At 35.3% G+C, this 22,998-nt stretch overlaps 1 protein-coding gene across 2 annotated transcripts in view; it reads left to right on the top strand.

Annotated features, from left to right (window-relative positions):
• Positions 1-22,998, top strand: part of Kcnmb2 (potassium calcium-activated channel subfamily M regulatory beta subunit 2) — a 293,266-nt gene that overhangs the window by 37,378 nt on the left and 232,890 nt on the right. Inside the window, exon 1 of one of the 2 annotated variants that reach the window (XM_069991867.1) lies at positions 18,806-19,202. The exons of the other annotated variant lie outside the window; for it this stretch is intronic. Within the exon in view, the coding sequence (XP_069847968.1) occupies positions 19,183-19,202 (20 nt within the window). The 5' untranslated portion in view covers positions 18,806-19,182. Of the gene's footprint in view, positions 1-18,805; positions 19,203-22,998 lie in introns of those variants that run through there. 2 annotated transcript variants of the gene reach the window in all.

Raw genomic sequence — 22,998 nt, 5'->3', positions numbered from 1 at the left:
AGAGAAAATTGGCTCAGAATTGTTACCCAGCTTTAAAACAAGTTGTTTCATGTGACAGGAAAAAAATGTTTGACACAAAGGCGCAATGCCTAAATGTTTCTTCATAGTTGTATAAGATAATATACATGCTGAAATGAACTCCAAGATAAGGAAATAAGAGACCTCATCTCCTGCTTTCTTTCTTTGTTTTTAGTTTTCAGTTTGTGATGATTCTGTCTTCTTTGCCTTATGTATAGTATATTCAAGTGTACATCTTCAGAAGGGTTTGGGGGAGGGTACAGAGCACGAGGAAAAAAGGTGAAAAAGTGCAGCAGTGGAGCTCATTGGACACTGATGATAGTGAACTATACAACTCATGGGTGGAGATGGGAGGGCGGAACTGCGAGAGAATGAGGGAACACAAGACGCTCTACAAGAGGAAATGTAGTAATTATCTGACTCACATAATTGTAATCCCTCTGTACATCACCTCCATAATGTCAATAAAACTAATTAAAATATATGTTTGAGTTGTAGCAATTACTGTTGTTTTCTTGGCAATTAACTCCTGATAAGTGGAGGGCCTGTTGATTGGCTGAGAGATAGGTATGAACATCAGTTTGGCATAAGTAAGCCAGTATTAAATTGTTCTGCATAAGTCAAGGAAAGAGATGGAGAGTCTATAGAGAAAGGATTCTTGGAAGAGAAGCAGAAACCCATAAAGCTGAGTGCTAGCAATGAAAGATGGGGTAAGAAGGGAGAGAAACTCAAGGGCCATAATGCTAAGAAAAGAGACCTGGGGGAAATGCTCCGTTCTATTAATCCTCACTTTTGCCTCAAGTTCTAAACTTGATGGTTTAGAACTCTTCTGGGATGCTTTGGTGCAAAAGGGTTCTTTATTCTGAAGGTAAAAATGATTAATTCCAGCCTTGGAGAAATAAGAGTGTGAAGGAACAACTAACTTATAGATAAAATTATTGCAAGGAAATGTGCTGAAACAGACAAATCTGATTATGCAATATTGATAACATAATAGCTTGAAATACCCCCTTGGCTGAGCTGTGCTCTCCAAATTGCATCTATGTCCAGATCTGCAGAAGTCTTAAACTCAGATGCCTTTGAAGATTGAGTTGAGTGAAGCCCGAAACAGAGACAATAAACACTAGTGGAATGGAGCTGGAGAAGTAATACCTCTCAGAATGGTATTTATATTCCATTCTTTCTCTTTTGTCATTTAAAAAGAAAACAAATAAAGACATTGTGCCAAGCAAAAAAGGCCAGAATTTTTGAAAGGGACATTAACAAATCAAAAGCTATTCAAAGGATGATGGTTAGATATCAAAACCTTATTTGTACACACACACATACACACATATATATATATGGTGTGAGTCATGTATATATGTGTGTGTGTGTGTATTCATGTGTAGCTGTGGTTTCATGTTTATATGTGCATACATCCACACATACATATATGTGTATACACACATATGTGTGTGTTTTATTTTCCCTTAAGGGATAGAACCAGAAAAGGTGAAAATAAATATTTGTAAATCACCCAAAAAAAGAGTCTACACAAAGTAAGAATTACAGGATTATTTACTAAATAGTATGAAATGGTCTTCATATTTACAGCTTTCCAAACAGTTTTTGTGATTAGGCAGGGAATATTCATGAGGTTTGTAGGGGGTGGTATTCTGATGAATAGGAAGCCTACTCAGAATGAGAAATGACCAAGGTCCACACTTGAATTGCTCCATAGGATAACTTGTAAAACATGGCATCAATTGAATATGCATCAAACCATCAAAGTGAAATACATTTATCTTTTCACGAATGAAATTGCATATCATACCACTTAAATCATCTCTCATATCATCTGGCAAGATTCACCCCAGCTTTGGACTGGCAGTAAGTCCTTATAAAAAAAAAAGGGAAAAAAAATTAAAGTTTGGAGAAGAGAGCTAGAAATGTAATATGTAAGAATGATGTCATTGTAAGTACAGGTACTTTGGACAGGAAGTAATCATAGTGTTCAGAGTCCTCCAACAAAGAAGTGGATAGCATATTCATAGTGGCGAAGAAACAGAATGCATCATCTTTACACCTCTGTCAGACCAAGGAGATGTGGACTCTTTGATATCAAATCATTCAACATAAAATTCTGTCTCAAAACTCCAGAAACATGGGAGATGAGGAATCATGAGAACCTTGACTAAATAGCTTAAAAAAGTAGTTTTTCAAACATTGAGAATTTGATTATGATGGGCACCTGAAGTTATAGAACAATAGTCAGCAAAAGGCAAGAATAATTCAAACTAGCTAAGAAACTCAATACCAAGCTGAGAATGGTGGTGCTCACTATAATCCCAGGCACTCAGTAGATGGAGGTAGAAGGATTTCAAGTTAAAAGACAGCTTGGGAAAATTAATGAGGTTCTATTTTTTAAATTCAAACAAAAAGACTTGGTATTTTGCTGAAGTGGTGAAGTATTTGCCTAGTATGCATGAAACCCTGAGTTCAATCCTTAGTGTCACAAATAGAAGAAGAAAATGAAGAAGGAGGAGGAGAAAGCAATTCAGCGAAAAAAAATCATAAGCTCAAAAATAGTAGGAAGGAAAGAAGGAAGGCAGGCAGGAAGGAAAGAGAAGGAAAGGGAAGGGAGACAGAAAGGAAGGAAGAAAGGAAGGAAGGGAGGGAGAAAGGGAAGAGGAGAGAGAGAGAGAGAGAAAGAGACAGAGAGAGAGAGAGAGAGAGAGAGACTGTTTTGAACCATTTAGAGAAGTAAGAAGATGGAGGGAAGATGGAAGGAAGATTCATTAAGCACAAATTCTGGTGTAGCACAGTGTTAAGTGCTTTAACATGTGCTACCTCATTTGATCTTTATAATAACCCTAAGGGGGGAAATGTAAATGTTCCCTTTTTATGCAAGAAAATGGGGATTAAATTTAATAAACTGTCCCCTCTCATAAATCTAATGGATTATAGATTGATACAAAACAGTTTGAGAATTAATTCAGGAGAATCTATCAGAAATTTTTAGGACTAAAATTCATTGCCTCAGCAATTTTTAACCTAGCCATTTTTTCCCCTCAAAAGTATTCCTCAAATGGGTGATGAGGCTATGCCCAATTTTCTTTATTGCAATAAAATTTGTTATAGTAACAATTTGAAGACAGCCTAAAAGTTTCCAATAGAGTAACTTGGGATTCATCTATAGTCAAAAATACTTTGAGTGAAATTAAATTATAGGAAGGCATGAAATTAAATGATGGTTTATAGCTATCTTTGTGTATGAAGATCGAGACACAAGTTGTTAGATGTAACAAAATCAACTTGTTACTATTTTATTATATAGTATATAATATACATGTATATATGTTGCATAAATACACTATATACATTCCATACCTTTTACTGCGCATGTGTGTATATACATGCATGTGTGTGTAAGTGTCTGGAATAATATGAGCCAATTCCTTATTAGTAACTATATAGAAAGAGTGAAAATGCTGGAACAGACCTTATTTAAGCTGTTTCAAATGAATGTGTGTTATTCCATTTGAAAAGATGGAAAGACAGAGCAAACCCAGAGTCACAAAAACAGGCACTGAGTTTTATGAGGCACTACAGTTCTTGCTCCAGAATCTGCTTCAAAGTTTATGGCTTGGAAGTTTTCCCTTCCCCAAATAGTTTACTCTTTCTTTATAATATACAATAGAATTACCTGAGAGAAAAGTGAAAACTTTCTAAGAAAAATCGATGAAAGCATGGCTGGAAGCCATGACAGTCACCATAAACACTGTCTTCTGCCAAAGAGTGAATCCGCTTCCACAGACATAAAAATTATACCAAACAATGTTGCTTATGTCTGTTGTTTTCATAAGATTATATGTATGCTTGAAGAAGTTCTAGATATTCAAGAACACTGCTTCCAAATACACTGCCTCCATTTCCAAACCCAAACCTTACAGACAGCATCTTCTTTTGATTTCCCCAGGTATTAAACTGTTTAAAATCTGGACTGTGACAAATTATAACTTCACAGTGCGAACTACACAGTAAGCAGGAGAGACGGAGTCTTAGAAGTACTCCAAGATTTAGAAATGCTATTAATTATAATTAGTAATGAGCTTCATAATCCTGAAACAAGGTAATTATACCTGAGTAGATCATGAATATAAGAAACAAGAATACATCCAAACTTGCAAGAATATTTAAAGTAGAGAATTTAAGTCAGATGGTGGTAAATTACTTCCTTGAAGTAGGACAGATTCTTACTAGTGGAGAGGTGTAAGAGTAAACTGAAGCACCCAAAAATGGTTACCCAAAAATTTATTTAAGATCTTTCCTTCTCTTATGTGCATTATTCCTAAAATACCTGAAAAATAATGTATGGAATCTTTTAAATAAAAATATAGCTAATTTGCTAGACCCTATTGTACCCTATCATCTACCCAAAATATAGTCTCAGCATGGTTTTTGTGGGGGAAACAGATCCTGAAAAGTAAGAGAGAATAATGTGTAAAATATTCAGTTCACTGTAATGTTAATTCTCCAGTAGATGCTTGTAGATGTAGGTCTAAATGTAAACTTGAATCACATCTTTAAAGTGAGCTCAGCATTTGATTAGGTAGTGTCCACCTCATCAGAGAGAAATACATTCATGCTTGTTTACACACACACACACACACACACACACACACACACACACACACACATCTACCTATGCACTCCTTTTTGGGAATTTAAGTTCAGAGAAAACTCAGATGGACTATGACATATAAATCACTAAAACAACAATGACAACAAAACTTCCCCAAATCAAATCAAAAGAAAAAAATCTAGCTAATATATTGTCATCTTTTGTATTTACAAGAAGGGTTGAACCCAAGATCATATTTTATAGCTATATTAATTGTGCACTATCCTATTGATCTATACCTCCATTTTTTAAAATGAGGCAGACATCAAAACACATCCTCTTACTTTACATTTAGCTAACTGTATAAAAATCCATATGAATGTTTTTCACTAAAGATAATTTCACTCAGAACACATTTACAATGCAAACTTGGCAAAAGGTAGCAGGCAGACTCATACTTTAAAATATGTACTCATGTTCTACAGATTAACCACCTAATGGCTCTGAGGGAGCGATTACAGCCAAACACATTGGTACTAGTGTAAATGAGAAGCATTCATTTAAAGATAAACTTCCTATCTCTGTACCTTTATTACTGAGGATGCATAATAACAAGTAATCACATGAATTAAAAAGATGCCTTCAAAGCCTCTGGCACTTAATGAAAGTAGTAAAATTATTTCCAAAACAGCAAATTCCTACTGCAGCAAAGGTGTCCTTGGCATGGGGTCAACCTAGGTTTTCCAATTCTCATTGTTATTTTTACCAATATTTGGACAAAACTAGAAAGATCAATATAAACAATCAGAGTTGTATGTCTATAGGTGTGTATGTGTGTGTGTGTTCACGTATGTATGGAATTTACCTATTTTTAATTTTTTTATTGTAAAGATACTGTACAGAGGGGTTACAGTTGCATGAGTAAGTTAATGAGTACATTTCCTATTGAGCATTGTTACCCCCTTCCTTTGTTTTCCCCCTATCATCCCTTCCCTCCCCACCTCCCCAATTCCTCCCTCCCTGCCCCCTCAAGTTGTAAAGTTCGTTTTCAACGTAGTGTCTTGTAGATCTCATTGTTACAATGGGTCAACCTGTATCCTTATTTCAGCATTTTGTTATTTCCCTTCCTCTCTCCAAATTAGAAAAATGTATATACAAGATACAGGGCACCAGAATCAAATAGAGTGACAACAGGGGTTATACCATGGGGGAAGAACATACAAAGAAACAAAAAAAATCACATAGTACATTAAAAACAACAGTGACAAAGAAAAAACCTCTTGGGTTCTCATCTTGGGGTTCATTTCACCTAGCAGCATCTTACATGGTCATATGTACATAGCTTTTGACCTTTTCTGCTTGTCTGGTAAAATTATGCCAGTCCTGAACTCTGGGCCTAGCCACTGTCCGTGAGCTACTTTTGCTCTACTACTACAGCCACAGTGCCATTTATGGCTTTTTCTGTGATTTAATTGGAGATAAGAGTCTCACGTACTTTCCTGCCTGGTCTGGCTTTGAACTTTAGTCCTCAGATATCAGTCTCCTGAGTAGCTAGGATGACAGGTGTGAGCCACTGGCACCCATTGGCAATTATTGACCAGTACTGCTTGTCAGAAATGTATTTGAATAAACAATACAAGAGGAAAAAGTCCCAAGCAACCAAAAGAAATACTCAAAATTAAAGATTAACTAGATCACATTTAGTATCTCTTAGATGGTATTCATAAATGATCACTATATTAGGATCACCATTATTATCATGATTGCCTCACATGTTTACATAAAAGATCTAAGGTCACTTATTCTGGTGCTTATTTAGCTTTGCTTTGTAGCAGGTGAGAAGCAAGCAAGTAAAATAGAGAACACATTTTGCTACAACCAGGCAATACTTACAATAGCAAAGAGTGAAAAATGCTTGATAAGAAATGTACTCACTATATTGCCCATGTAATTGTAACCCCTCTGTATGGTATTTTCACAATAAAAAAAAAAAGAAATTTAAACACACACACACACACACACACACACACACACACACAGGGCATTCTAACGATAAGGGGAAATAAATTATAAAGGACAGACGTGACTCAAAAAAAGGGGCCATCTGTATCAAGAAGAGTTTAGACTATCAAGTGAGAGCATTCTTTAGTTTTGCAAAACACACACTGTAAGCAAGGTTTTACTTCTTTCTTTCTTTTTTTCTTTGTTGTGCTGGTATTGGGGCTGCAACTCAGGACTTTGTTCTCTCACTTGGCTTTTTGATATAGGCTGGCACTCTACCACTTAAGCCACTATCCACTTCTGGGTTTTTGCTAGTTAGTTGGAGATTTGTCTATCTGGGTTGGCTTCAAATGGAGATTCTCAAATCTCAGCCTGCTGAACATCAGTACACCCAGCTTACATGTGTTACAGCTTACATGCTCTGTAATGTAATGTATTAAGAGTAGCATCTGTGGAGTGAGAAAGACCTGAGTTTAAATCCCAGCTACACCTGCTTGTGTTTTGTGATCTTGGCTCTTATACAACCATTCTGTATCTTTTCATTCACAGGAGCAAGTATAAATTATATGCTAAGTTCAATTACTAACATAGAATATATTTCATGAGCTTCATCTAGATAGCTATCTTATTATTGTTACCATATTATCTTTTCTTTTTTTTGTATCAGTCCTGAGGCTTGAACTCAAGGCCTGGGCAGGGACTTTTTGGTACTTAATTGAAGATAATAGTCTCATGAAGTTCATTACTTGTATTGGTTTTGAACTTCAGTCTTCCTGAGTAGGTAGGATTACAGGTACAAGCCACTGAGCCTAGCTCTGGGCATATACCATTTTTCTTTTTTTGCTACTGGTACTGGAGCTTGATTTCAAGACCTTGGCACTATCCTTTAGCTTTCAGGCCCAAGACTGGCACACTACCACCTGAGCCACAGCTCTACTTTTGGGTTGTTAGTGTTTAATTGGAGATTAGAGTCTAAAGACCTTTCCTGCCCAGGGTGGTTTCGAATATCCATGCTTAGATTTCCTGAGTATCTAGGATTACAAATGTGAGCCACCTGAGCCCAGTTTGCCTACTACATTTTTAAAGAACCTTACAAGCACATTAATGTTATAAGCTTGTCAATTAAAGGGGTTGTTTCAATTTTGTTCAAAATTAACATTTGCAAAGCCTAATTTCCACATGATGTTGCCGTGAAGGTTTAATCTATATAATGTATGCCTAGACACAAATGGGTAAATCAGCACTCAATCAAAGGTGGAAAGTTGGTATAATTTGTGGAGGGGAAGGGCAAAAACAAATCATTTAACTAGGGATACAGGTGGACCCATTGCAACAATGAGATGTACAAGCCATTATGTCAAAAAACGAACTTTACAACTTTGGTGTGTGTGGGTGGGTGGGTAGAATTGGGTCAGGGGAGGTGGGAGGAGTATGAGAAGGGATGGGAAGGGGAAACAAAGAGGAGGCAACAATGCTTGATAAGAAATGTACTCGTTATCTTGCCCATGTAATTATAATTCCTCTGTACAGTATTCTCATAATGAAAGAAAGGAAAGAAAGAGAGAAAGAAAGAAAGAGAAAGAAAGAAAGAAAGAAAGAAAAGAAAGAAAGAAAGGAAGGAAGGAAGGAAGGAAGGAAGGAAGGAAGGAAGGAAGGAAGAAAGAAAGAAAGAAAGAAAGAAAGAAAGTCTTCTTTACCTGAGTCATAGCAAATTCACAATGTCTCTGACTTTAAAGGTTACTGAATAATTGTTGAAACAGGACTGTTGACTACTATCAGTGTAATGACAGTATCTTGAAACTCTATTCTATGGTATTTCTTCTAGGACACTGCTTGTATATCTCTCTGAAATCACAGTTAAAATGTAGATGCTCCTGGAGCATACATTTGTATATGCCAGTGATGCCCTGAATGTTCACAATGTCAGAGAAAGAAATAGTTTTTAGAAATATAAAACCTTCTGAATAGATCCATACTGCAATATGGAGCTTTCAATCAGTTTACTAGTCAGAGTATCTCATATTGATGAAAGGAAATGGTAAAAGGAAAAGTATGCAGACAAATCAGTATTTCAATCAATAATTAATCCATATGTTTGTCCTAACTAAAATAAAATACTTAAAAAATGTGTATGTGTATGTGTGTGTTTGTCTGTGTGTATTGGTGAGGATTGAACCCAGGGCCTTCAAGTGCTGGTTAGGAATGTTCTCTACCACTAAATTATATCCCCAAGCCTTGGGTTTATGAGGCAAGGTCTTGCTATGTAGTACATACTAACCTTGAGTTTGCAATATTTCTGTCTCAGCTTCTTGAGTGCTTGGATTACAGGTATGTGTCACCAGGACTTGCATATGGAATTCTTTATGATAATAGACTGATGATAATAAAAGATAGATATAGCTAGATAGATAATAGCTATCTAGCTAGCTACCTAGCTAGCTAGATAGCATTCTATTGGTTCAAAAGTACTGAGATTTTATTATTTTAAACTCTTCTGGGTATAAAGAAAGAGATATGCATAATATATCTATAATATATAGAAGCAAATATAAATTTTCATAAATGAAAAGTGTCAATTAGTTTACTAGTTTTGTAGTAGCTAGCTCCAGCTGCTCAGAAATATTATTTATTTATTGGATATTCTTTTAAAACTACCTACATTTTCCAGCAATTTCTCTGCAAATGTTAGAAACAGATAGCCACTAGTAGCTTCAGATTTACACGGGATTTTTCTTCAGAAAGACAGAGTAATTCCCTCTTTAAATATCCAGGTGGTAATCATAAAAGGGGGCTCCAAGTATCAGATTCTGCTTGTCCCTGTACTGATCTTGGTGACCAGTCATAGTAGCTAGAAGGATAGTACATTTGGATTTGCCACCATGATTCATGTGTTCACATTTGTGCAGGTGAAGAGATTACTGCCTTTGATGGTGGCATCTGGATCATTACGGTCAGTGAAAAGGACAATTTCCAAGGTAGATGCATATACAAGAGACAAAATAATAGGTGTCTCCTGATGTGTTTCCAACTGTAAATTCTATTTCCTGTTGGATTCTTCCTTAAGCTTCCATACTACTGTAACCGACTGTTTGTATGCCTCAGACCTCTCAGGGTTTAAACCTGCTCAGAAAAGGAAATCATGTTTTCCTCACAATATAAGTAGAAGACAGTAATTACTAACTGAAGGATATTTCTCATGCAAAATCACTTTTTAATCTGTAAAATACACAAATGTAAATATTTAGAGGAATGCACTAAATTGTCTTTGACCTTTTAAAATTACCATTAAGTAGTTGTACAGATATTTCAATTCAATGTGTCAGTTTATGACTACAACACACCTTAATCAGTGTCACCCCTTTCATCATTCATTCTCCACATTTTTTCCAACTCCAATGATCTGTTCAATTTTCCTTTTTAAATTTTCACCTATATACATTTTCACATATACGTACATCAAATATTATGTGCATATAAGGAAAGGTGGGAGAATTATGCCTTTCCTCCCTTCATTTTTATACCCATTCTCCTTGACCTCACACCCTTCATTTTTTTAAATTTATTTTATTTTATTTGAGAACATACTGTACAGAGGGGTTACAATTACATGGGCAGGATAATGCATACATTTCTTACCAAGCATTGCAGCCTCCTCCTTTGTTTACACTTCACCTCCCTTCCCAGTCTCCCCCCTCCCCCCCACCCAATCATACCCCCCTCCCCCCCCACACCGACATTGTAAAGCTGGTTTTGACATGACATTTTGTACTTCTCATTGTTGCAACAGGTCCACCTGAATCCTTAAACGACTTGTTTGTCCCCATCTCCTCCACATGTTATACTGACATCAAATATAGTGAAAGCGGGGGTTACACTGTGGGGGAGGGACATACAAAGCAACAAAGACACCCTTCATTTTTATACCCATTCTCCTTGACCTCACACCCACCACAAGTTCCAGCTTCCTGGTATTCATTTTGTTAGGCTATATGTTAGTTATACCATTGGAATTCTCCCCTGCATATGCCATACTTTAGTTAATATGTTAGTGCATATTGCATATGACCATATATAAATTAGACCTAACTACCACATATGAAGGAAAACATCAGAAATAATGATACTATCTGATTTGCATGTCTGTCTTTGACCTTATGAGAGAGTTAAGGACATCAGAACTCCTATCTTAATATTCAATATTCTTAAGTAGTAACATAGGATTATGTCTATTTACCTATGTACTCATCATCTTGTATATTTTACTACACATCTTCCTTTCTTGCTCACATCACAAAGGAGTTGATGAGAAAATTTAAATAATCGTGAAATTAGCTTGATACCCATTGGTACCCATTGTATCATTTCCCTCTTCTTGGCACTCAGCAGAATACATGGGGTGGAGCCGTATCTGTTTTTGTTTATGCAACTTATCATATCTAATCTGTTCTGCACCAACCATTTCTTTCTCTACTCAGAAGGAAATAGTTTGTGTCAATGCTCCTTATGTAGTCCCTTTCAGGTCATAACAATCTTGAAAGTTCACTCTTTCACATATTTTTCTAAAATTTCATTTCTGAGCTACTTCTATAAGATTTTTTTTTAGTTTTCATCTGTTTACATTTATACTAGGGAGACAAATTACAAACTGTCAAGAGGTATATGTTTGTACACATCATTTTTAATGTTTTTAATCACTCAGAGTACCCTGCAATCAAAACATAACCTCTAAAATGTTTTTTACTTGGTTTGAAAAAAGGACAAAGTAAGTGGACAAACTGTGAACTATTTCAGGAAAAATAAGACAAGAAAGCCATCCAGTTAAAACCAGCACTATTGTAATAGCAGTCCATTATAATTAAAATACATGCAAGTTCTCCCTGGACACTGATCAGTAGTAACAACGATGCCATTTTGCTCTGGTTTAAGTTCTGTCTGTTAATAACTCAGTTAATAACAAAGGCTTTTATTCTAGTTCTTGCCACTTTTCTGTCAGGAGCTATTGTGAGGGAGAAAACTCAAGTTCTTGATTCTAGAGTAAAGAATAAGTAAAAATAAAATAAGAGCAAAAGTTACCAGCTCAAACAGCACAAAGAAATGACTGTTGAGAGAAATGAAGTACAGCACTTTTTGTCTTTACAAAGAGCAGAGTATTAGGTAAGACAATCAGTGGAGTTTGGCCAAAAGTAAAGGAGCTTTGACTAGAGAAGTTTGCTATCTTCCATTGTAATTTGCACAAGGCATAGCTGCATTGCCATGGAACATACATACTCAATAAGACGGTGATATAGAAAACATGCTTTCAATACTATGCAGATTAGAAATTGCAGTTGCAACTGTAAGTGGTTTTCTAAAGAGAACAAGGTAGCACTTTCTAATTTAATCATTTTGTATTCTTTCTGTAACATCACAACTACTTCTAGTTTCTTCCACAAATTAACCATACTTGTGAGACATGGTGGAGAATGATGGCAGGGGGTGATACTGATCAAGGTGCATTGTATTCGTAAAGTGATATATTGAATTGAAACCTCTTTGTAGACATACTTAAAATTAAAGGAAAAAGAAATAAATCAATAATATATTTCTGGAACATAAAAATATATTATTTGCCCTTAAACACAATTTCTAATTCATCACAATTTTATGTTTTCTACTTTTTTAGTGGCCTCTCGCATTTAAGCCTTACGGTATTACTTCTTAACCATTTGTTCTAGAGCTTAACATAATCTAGAAGATATGTGTCATCTAAAAATTTATATAATGTGGATTAGAATGACATGTAAATTATGTTTATGAAATGAAAAGCATGCTCAGGCCCTTTTAGACAGATTGCTTAATAGTTATATGAATCCGGACACAGTAACTGAAATGTAGAATGCAAGCTTCTCAGGAGGCCAACCTGGGAAATAAGTAAGTCAGACCTTATCTCACCTAATATGCCAGGTGTGGTGGATTGTAACTATTATCCCAGCTGCTGGGAGGCATAAGTAGGAAGACTGAGGTCTGAGGTTAGAGATTAGCCCAAAACAGTATACCCTCTCTTGAAAATTGGCCAAGCCAAAAAGAAAAGAGAAGAAAAAGGTTGAGGTGCATAGCTCAAGTAAGTGGTCCAGTGCCTGCCTACCAAGCAAGAGATTCTGAGTTCAAAACCACAGCATCTACCCCAAAAATTGGTTGTAGGAGGAAATGTCAAAGTACTTTATTCAATAATGAATGTGTAAGCATTGACTTAAACTGACAATTCAGATCTGGCATAGCTTTACCATGAACATACAAAATGGCTGAAAGTAAGAGCAGAAGGGAAAGCATAGGTATATGTGTCTGCATATATGAGGTATATGAGTTCTTCAAATAAGATAACCTAATTATTAAGACTGACTGTCTGACATGGTTCACATTCCAATTTGCTTAACTAAGGGATAAATATCTTCCTGCCCCCATAAATTCTTGTTACAGTGTCATTTCTACAGTCATCCTGATGATACAGGCTACTCTGAACATCAGTTCAGTAATTGGACAGCACAGTGGTGAATTACCAAAACATAAACAACCCCCACCACACACACACACACACACACACACACACACACATGTGTGCACACCACACACACATACACAGTCACCTGCTCACCAGGAACCTTTGTTCTAAAGCCAGAGTATTTTTTAATTAAAAAAAAATGATCCTTAAGTCGTTTTATGAATGGCATTCAATTCAATGTCAGTTTGTAAGCACAACTTATTTTGATCAATGCCACCATTATGTCATTCTCCCCTATTTCTTTCAACCCCACCTATCCCTTCAATTTATCTAGTAAAATTTTCATATATGTGCATTGAATACTACGACTGCATTCATCCATAATTTCTCGCTCATTTGTCTACCTCAATCATCCTGACCCCATACTCTCAAGAACACATATTCTAGCTTTCTGGTATTCATTTTGTTAAACTGTAAGTTATTTGTTTAAAGGAGTTAAATTAATGGAATCCTCTCCTGAACATTCCATATTTTAGTTAACACATTTGTGAATATATGCATATTACCATCTATATGTTCACACATTTCTTTATCACTTAGATTTAACTACCACATATAAGAGAAACCTGAACCATTTATTTCTCTGAGCCTGACTTACTTCATTTAACATCACTTATATTATCATTTTTCATCATGGATGAATAAAATTCGCACACATATACACACATGGGTGTATACATATATATATATATATATACACAACTAAATATGTATGTATATATATAAGTACTTTAAGTTTGTGTGTATATATATATATATATATATAAGACAGCTTAAGGAAAACAAAAATTCATATATATATGTACATCTATATATATGTATAATTTTCTTGATCCATTCATCCATTGAAGGGAATCTGAGATATTTCTACAACTTGGCTATTAGCCAGAGTTTTTATATTTTGGGATTAAAAAAATGAAGGGAAAGAAAATTATATATTAACCTGTTTTTTTAGCCAACATTTCACTTCCCTTCCCTTTACTGGTCCAGGGTTCAGGGTTTCTTTATCACCTCTAATATTATATTGTATCAGTTTCTAGTGGGTATTTTTTTTATTGTAAAGATGCTATACAGAGGGGTTACAGTTACATGAGTAAGGCAATGAGTACATTTCTTGTCAAACATTGTTACCCCTTCCCTTGTTGTTCTCCCATCTAGTGTTTTTTTTTTTGTTTTTGTTTTGTTTTGTTTTTTATGTCAGTTGTGGGCTTGAACTCTGGGCTTGGGCACTGTCCCTGCGCTCTTCAGCTCAAGGCAAGCACTCTACCACTTATGCCACTTCCAGTTTTCTAGTGATTTTTGGAGATAAATGTCTCACAGACTTTCCTGCCGGGTCTGGCTTTGCACCATGATCCTCAGATCTCAGCCTCCTGAGTAACTAGGATTACAGGCATGAGCCAGAGGTGCCCGGCTTCTAGTGGGTATTTTTAAATAAGGATAATTTTATGGATTTTTACTTTTTCCTTATAAAAATAATTTCATATTTAATTGAGACAGTTAAATGAATAAATAATATTATTCTACCTGAAATGATCTTTCCTTCATTTTAAGCTTTTATAGCACACATAACACCCCCACACACACAACACATACACACACAGAAACAAATCTTCTTTTCTTGTTTTGTACATATTCTACATAGTCAGCCTCGGCATTTTTCTAATTTCCTTGATGAAATAAATGATTATTATGTAATATTTATATTGGGAAAACATTAAATTCAAAATATAAGCTCCTTTCGGGGCTGGGAAGGTAGCTCAGTGGTAGAGTGCTTGCCTTGCATTCATGAGGTCCTGGGTTCGATTCCTCAGCACCTCATAAGCAGAAAAAGCCAGAAATGGCGCTGTGGCTCAAGTGGTAGAGCGCTAGCCTAGAGCTGAAGAGCTGAGGGATAGCGTCCAGGCCCAGAGTTCAGGCCCCACGACTCCTCCACTTGTACAGCAATTCAGAATAGAAAACAGATTAAACAGGAAAAATTCTAGAGATGGTGAAATGGCTTCTAAAATGAATGTTCATATTTACAGTCATTTAGAGAAAAGATCACTACTAAGAATTTTTTTTATGATTTTTTGCTATTGATATTCTGTACAAATACTTTGATTATGAAACAATGTACTCATTAATCACTGTTGTCCTTAAGATATTGTCAATAAATTCTCACTTTATGACTAACATAGCTAAGACAAGAATGAATTACACAGTTTTAACAATAAAAATCTGAGGCTCAGAGAGATCAATTAGTGACTTTTGACAGCCACATGACTGAAGTGTGATAGAACTGGTCTCAAGGCCAGTGCCTCAGACTCAAACTCAGTTCTGCACCTCTACTTAGATATCTGCAAACACATATTAGATACACTTGCATCATGAAGGTGTGGCTCAAGTGGTAGAGCCTTAGGCTTGGGTGGTGCTCTAGTAAAAGCACCAGATCCTGAGTTCACGCCCCAGAACTGGTACACACACACAAATACCTAGAGTCCAGTTTCTATTGAAATTAAATCATTTCCACACCATTAATTGGATGAAAAATTGTAAGTCAAACACTCACTGGTCAGTCATGATCAATATAGTCTAGACACATTATGGGTTTCCAAAATAGTCAACCTTGAAACACATTGAGAAACTCATCTAAGATAACAAGAGAGACCACCTGATGACAATCAGAAAGCACAACTAGCTGTGGCTTCCTTCTTCACAGAATTATTGAGGAGTCAAAAACTACTATAAAATAAAAGCTGCAAAAGTATTTGTGAACCAAGAGACTTCATATAAATGTACACGATCATGAGCATGAGAAGTATTAACAAGAGAATCCCAGGTTAGGACTCTCATTTTTGGAAGACTGAATGCTTGTGATATATACATTCATAGTGTTCAATGCAAAGAACTTTACCAAGTCTGAATTTCACTGGAAATAAAAGAAACTATACATATGTGTTTGTGTATACACATTTATTTTTTTATTTTAAAAATCTCTTAATAATTATTTAATAACTTAATAGTGTTTAAAGACATTGTAAATATTGATTTGGACAATGTTCCAAATTAATATAATGTTCCACATAATTTTAAAAGGTTATATGGAATTTAATAATTCCAAATAATTATATATATAGGAACATTATTAAATCATTCTCTTTCCTCACTTCTCTATTTATTGAACCTAAGCACATTGGAATTTTCACAACTGTACTTCATAGAATTATAAAATTTTCAAGTAAGAAGTCTGTCTCAGATGTAAAGTTTCTACTCTCAAGTTCAGCCATCTTTCTATAATATACCCAGCTTATACAAAGTGAGATAAACAATGGGATAAATATTTCCTTTTTTTTAGTTCTGGCCATATAATTATATCGTAAATTATTTATTTTACTAATAAAGGTGGAAATCATTCAGTAGGTCAGTTTTCCCACACCCATCACTAATTCCTCTCACAAATCAAATTTACTTCCACTTTCTTCTGAAGAATATTTTTGTGTTTAGCCATTGTCTGTCTCCCTTGTACTTTCCAAAAATAGATTGCATGATTCTGTTTCCAGACACATTTAAAACAAATGCATAGTCATTTTGCTGTGGAATAGACCTGAAAGTTAATATTATTTCTAACACAAAATTGACCATGAGCAGCTTAACATTTTTGTTGCTTAGCTCTTCTTTGGTAAATCTGAGGATAAAAAGAGATTGTAGGTAACATTTCTACACAATATAAGAACTTGGGGATATTGGTCCTCTTTCACCAGGTGCTGTTGGCTCATACCTATAAATCCTAGCTACTCAGCAGGTTGAGATCTAAGGACTGCAGTTCAAAGCCAACCTGAGCAAGATAGTCCATGAGACCCTTATTTCCAATTAACCACTAGAAACTGGAAGTGGAACTGTGATAGAGAACTAACCTTGATCACAAAAGCTCAGGGCCAGTGCCCAGGCCCTGAGTTAAATTCCCATGCCTGACAAAAATAAATAAATAAAAATTGAAAAAATAAAGTAATTTCCTATATGTTCATTTGCTTATAGTAGGAAAGAAAAATATTACTTTGAGTTTAGTAAAATGTATAATTTAGAAAAATAAATAACTCTTAAAGTATGCATATTTACTTGACAGATTAGTGGTCAACTTAGACATATGACTAATTATTAAAATATGTATTTCAGGAATTAAAAAGATAAAATTGCTACTAACAACATAATTTACTGTTTAAAATATGATCCATCTGCTTCTTGTATTTCATAAAGAAACATAAGAAATTATATTATGTTATATTAATGACTAGGTAAATGTTATTTTCTAGTCAAAGCTAGAATTAAAATATACAAATACAAAAAAAAGAACATAATAACATTTCAGTCTCTTTTTGGCTGTGAATTTATCAAAAAATTATTTAAGTCAGTAGTTGGAAGTGATAGCCTGTAGTAAGAATATAGAGTTCAGAAATTGAGTACTTGCTTTCAAAATGACTAAGGGTAAAATGTTAAATAAAACAACAATTATTGATGTTTGATTGAACCTTTTGCCCTAAGGACCTTGAGAAAACAGAGTTTGGAAGCAGACAGTACATTTTCCTTCCCAATTTAAAAATTTACCACATATGCAATCCTAAGAGTTTACTGAAGCTCTCTGATGTTCAAACTGATTTCTAAGAATAATACACTTTCTTTTCAGAGCAGTTTTGTTTGAAGAACAAATGAGATAATGTACATAAAAGCACTCTAAAAACTCTGAAACACTAAAAACAGGAAAGCAGGAACTGGACAATTAGTGAATTCTTTCTTTGGGCTTCAAGACAGGCAATTCACTGCACTTTTGTATCACAATGAGCTTTTCTTGTGGCCTGAAAGTAACACAGAAATAAGAACACAAATGAGGTTTGTGAACCCCCAGACTAGAGAGGATTCATAAACCATCTGTCCAGCCAGGAGGGCTTTAGTTGAAACTGTTCATATAGCCAGATATGGTGTTACTTTTGTCACGTTTTGTTATATTCAGCTTCTCCAGGAGGACAGACAAAGAAAAAGTATAGAAGAGGAAATGTAGCAAGTCAAGGAATTGCCCAGGTGATGGAGTGGTAACCTCTGCTATAAAATGGCAATGAAAGGGGCAGCATTTCGCCCTTAGTGGTACCTGAGAAGTCCAATGTCCACCATGAAATTTCTTAACAAGTAACTGGTCCAAAATTGGAGTCTTGGATCTTACACTTATAGAATAAGAATAATCGGTAAGTGTTTAGGAAACATTGCAGGATCCTTTGCTGCAGGCAGTGGTTGTGCTGTTGTTATTGGAGATCTGCCCAGTCTACATTATCCATGATCTTTCTAACTAAAATCTTTCTCTCTCCAAAAGCCAATATTTTTATGAAAACAAATCCTTCGTTCTTGATTTTATACAAAATATATATCTCCAATGAATATCAAGTGAGCTTATTTGATATTCACTGTTATTGATAAAAGCGTGAGTTAATGAGCATGCCTGTTCCTTTTCATTGGCAAAGATTGTAACAAACCTCCTTCCGGCCCCTTGGAGGCATAGGTGTTCTATGTATGGCTTCCACAACCCTCCCTACAGTCCTCTTTTTCTAACAAGAAGAGCCTGTCAGCCAACAGTTCTGGCTTTAGCAGCTGTACTCTTTTTGACAAAGAGAGGCATCCACAGAGGAAAGATCATCATCTGATTAGGGCTTTCAGGCAAATTAAAACTCTCTGGACAGGATCCTCTTTCCTTTACTTAGATTTCAGTGAACATAAAGTAGATTATCTCTCCAGGCAATTATCAACTCTGAAAGTGCTTGTGGTTTGAAGACTGGCAGAACTTGTTGAAAATATTATTATCATAATAGAGTTGGGCAAACTCTAATTTCAATGGATCTTCTGTGCCACAAGATGCATGATGACATTTATGAAGATTTATTTTCCCGCCTCTGAGTCACTTTTGTTTCCAGAGAACCAATTTGCCTCATTTAAATCCAAATTCTTAATTTAACAATCCTTTTTACTAGCCTAAAGAATTCTTTGTTACTGTCCTATCATGGCCACTCTTCATCAAAGGTAAGATCATTATTTTCTGTTTTCTCTTCTAGAAACTCAAATTCTTGCAGTATTCTTTTCCAGGATTAGGAAGAAGAGAGAGGCAGAGGCTGGGAACAGAGTTTGTTTTCTCATCTGGTCTTTGACAATACCATGCTGGGATTGTTCATGTCACACTGTGTTCAGGAATCAATCTGAATTGCTTTTCTTACAGTTTATAAGGTGGGCTGACTTGGATCTGACCCAGAGACTCAAAGATATGATAAGAGCTGCCTGAATATTTCTGTTCTTTTACTATTAAAGCAATATAATGCTATTTTTCTGAGACTCTAGTCTCACTTAAAGTGTGTATAAACTGCCTTATTAGAGATTATAGCACCATGGGGAGAGAAAGCAAAAGTGATCATTTATATGATAATGTGAGCTAATAATTTAGGAATAATTTACTCTCATAAATGTTCAAATGACTTAGCGTGTATGACTGAACAGAAGTTCTACCCAGAAAGTTTATAAAGCCTTTTATAAAACAACCTGTAATAAGCTTCCTTTGTGGTTTCTGAGTGGCAGAGTGGTATAAAAACTTAGTAAGACTTTAGGATGTGAACTCTGTCTGTTACAGGTCCCTGCACACTGCCACCCTGTTCGCTAATCTCTGTCTCATTCATGCCAGCTAGGGTACCTATGATATGCATGCAGATGGATAAAGACAATATTTTTGTAGAGGGGATTAAACATGGCATGGCAGATTTAAATCTGTAGGGTCTAAACTTCCTTCCAGCCCTGACTATCCCTTACCTTAAATAGGAGGTAAAAATAATTTTCATTTACTTACACCAGCAGAGAACCAAAAGGGAATTTCTGCAATATGCCTTTGAACAGAAAAAACATCAAATAGTCATTGTGACTTTAAAAAATCAGAAATATCAGGCAGTCTGAGGATGGGCTACCTAATCAATGTTATATTTCAGCTTATGATAAATCTTGGCTAGATCTTTAGAAGTCATTTTTAAATATTTTTATTCATCATTATTATTACCGTTTTTAATTTTTTTCAGACAACATGTTGCTATGAAGCCCAGGCTAGCTTTAAACACTTAATTCTCTGACCTCAACCTCCTTAGTTATGGGGTTATAGGTGTGCTCCATCATACCCAGAATTAAAAGTTAATTTTTAAAGGTATATTTTTTGTATATTTCTTAACTGTAGAGGCAGGGTCAAACTAGAAGCAACTTTTCCAAGGTGAAACAACTAATTTCTGGTAGAGAAATAGACCTGACACTAGTTAACATTACAAAAGATTAAAATATTCCACACTCATTTTGAGTGCTAGCTATGGAAAGGATAGAAATAGATATAATAAATCCATAGAGATTACTCTAGCTTTTAAAAGTAAGAAATAATATTTTTGATAATGACTATGACCCAATTAACTAACATAAGGTCGATGGTTTTCAGGAATGTTGAACAGGAAGGTAATGGGCAGTAAATAGAACTCTGACCTAGTAGTGTGAACCAAACTTCAAGAAAACTTCTCAGTTAATTTTTAATTTTCTATGCCTGCATATTCCTCCTCAGAAGTAAGGTGATCTTGGTAGAAAATGCACCCTATAAAAATCATACCATATCACATGTTTTTATTTTTATTTTTATGGAGGGCTATAAGTGCATATATCATTTAAAACTTTACTATTTTATTAAATGTTACATACATTTTCTCTTCCTAACATGGGTATATATGTACATATATTTATATTGTATACATAAATGCATGTATGATAAATGCACATTTATTCTTGATAGCTACTTTCATTTCACACTAGAGACACTGTGGCTCAGCTAGCCATTATCATCACACCACTTTCCATGTACAGGACCTTTGGCAACTTACTGTAGGACTCCAAGTCTCAGGTTCTTCATGGGGAAAATCTGATGAGTAATTTATGAGATAACGAATGTAAACATGTAGTAAGGGCCTGGCACGCGGGAAGTGCTGCTCAACAGTTAATAAATACTCAGGTTGCACAGAGATTAAATGTTCTAAGTAAGCCTATGTGAATTAAATAATTCCCCTTGGGCCCCAATCAACACTAAATGCTTTTAAAGGTATTTTTAAACTATATTCTATGGCTTAAAAATGACCCTTCTAGAAAAAGAAGCGTAAGTTTACTTACTTTTTAATTGTGAGGTAAAACAAATTTTCATGCAACTGTAATGAACTTTGAGGGTTTTGTCTCAGAGTTGTTGTTTTTTTTTTAATATGGGGATTGTTGTTTTTGATGCTGTTGGTAGTGGTATTTTGAAGTCTATACTGACCTTGAGCTCACTCTATAATCTATGCTGTCATTTAACTTGGAATTGTTCTGCCTCAATCTCGTAAATTGCTAAGATGTTAAGCATCATCCTAGCTTATCATGCACCACTATGTCCAGCTATAACATAATGAGCTTTTTACTCAGATACTTCAATAACTCACCTTCTATCTTCCAACATCACCCACAATTGGCATGTAGCACATTTCCAAATTCCAGCAGAAGAGCTAGCATGTTTTATTCTGACTGTGACCACAATCAAACACCACAGCTGGCCACCACTGGAAAGTCTGTCCATACCCCTCCCCTACTATGGGAAAAAATAGCCCTCTTTGTTCAGCAACAGCTGTTAGGTCACAGAGATTCATACTATGGCATTTGTTGAACCTGAACCCAGCCTTCATTCCTTCACATGTGAAAAGAGACCATGAAAGGGCTGTGACCTGTCAAGGACAGAGTTTTTTTTTAACCTATGCTCTGAACAACTACTCAATAAATCCTACCTGGTTAATTGATTGAAGTTGCATGGCTGGAGGAAGGCTTGAGCTCATCTTGCCATTCCCTGAAGCAGGCCATAGCATTTTAGATTGTTCATTTAGAGCTGTGGTCACCTGTGCCTACACTCTTGTTTAGACCTATTAAGAGATGAAATGGAGACAGGTCTGGGGCTAGATCACCACTAAAAATAACTGCCACAGAAGTGTGCCAGTGATGAGGAGGTTTTTGCATGAGATTAAAATGTCATTCCTTTTAGATTTGGGAAGGTTTAACCAGAGAATTGCATATAATAGTCCTTATTCTTCTTTTTTATCCCTTTTTCATCTCCCATGCTAAATGCTTATAGTGACAACTGGTCAGTTGAGTGGAGAATGAGTATTCACAACAAGAGTTGATGAAATAACTCTCTCTATTTTTCAAATTCATTTTCATTCTTTCATAAACATTTGGATGACAACTGGGTTAATGTTGGATTGGAGAAAAGGAGGAACTTTCCTTTTTTTCAATTTTTAAGCATAAACACTATTTTCCCCATTTTGTATTTATGACTTTATTTTTTCATAAGGTGTAACATAATTGCATTAACATTTTGAACAATTAAGAGTAAAATATCACCCTTTGTTCTACCACTTGAACAAAATAAGAGTTTATATTTGTCAAGAACTTTCTCATAGAAACTTGCTCATCACAAATCATTTCTCTAAGAGTAGAATGAATTATTTTAGTTAATCCTCAAAAACACTAAGAAGTAATCATTGCTATTTTCCCCCATCAGTAGTTGAAAATAGATCACAGAAAGTTTGGGTAATGTGTTCAGACAAACAGTTTGCAACTGGTAGATGTCACCCAACTCAGAGAGTTTGATTCTAGGGACTATTTCCTCAAGCACCCTACTATTATCTAAGACTTTGGCCATTTTCTAATATAGAATATGTGTTACACAAGATTTTGGAACTTGACTAATACATTCTTTCTTTCTGAAAGTGGGATGATTTCCTAGTCCTTGTTT

The sequence above is a fragment of the Dipodomys merriami genome, unplaced genomic scaffold (assembly GCF_024711535.1).
Source record: "Dipodomys merriami isolate MVZ:Mamm:240054 unplaced genomic scaffold, mDipMer1.0.p SCAF_40, whole genome shotgun sequence".
Taxonomy (NCBI): domain Eukaryota; kingdom Metazoa; phylum Chordata; class Mammalia; order Rodentia; family Heteromyidae; genus Dipodomys; species Dipodomys merriami.
This window is presented reverse-complemented; position numbering and strand designations above follow the sequence as displayed.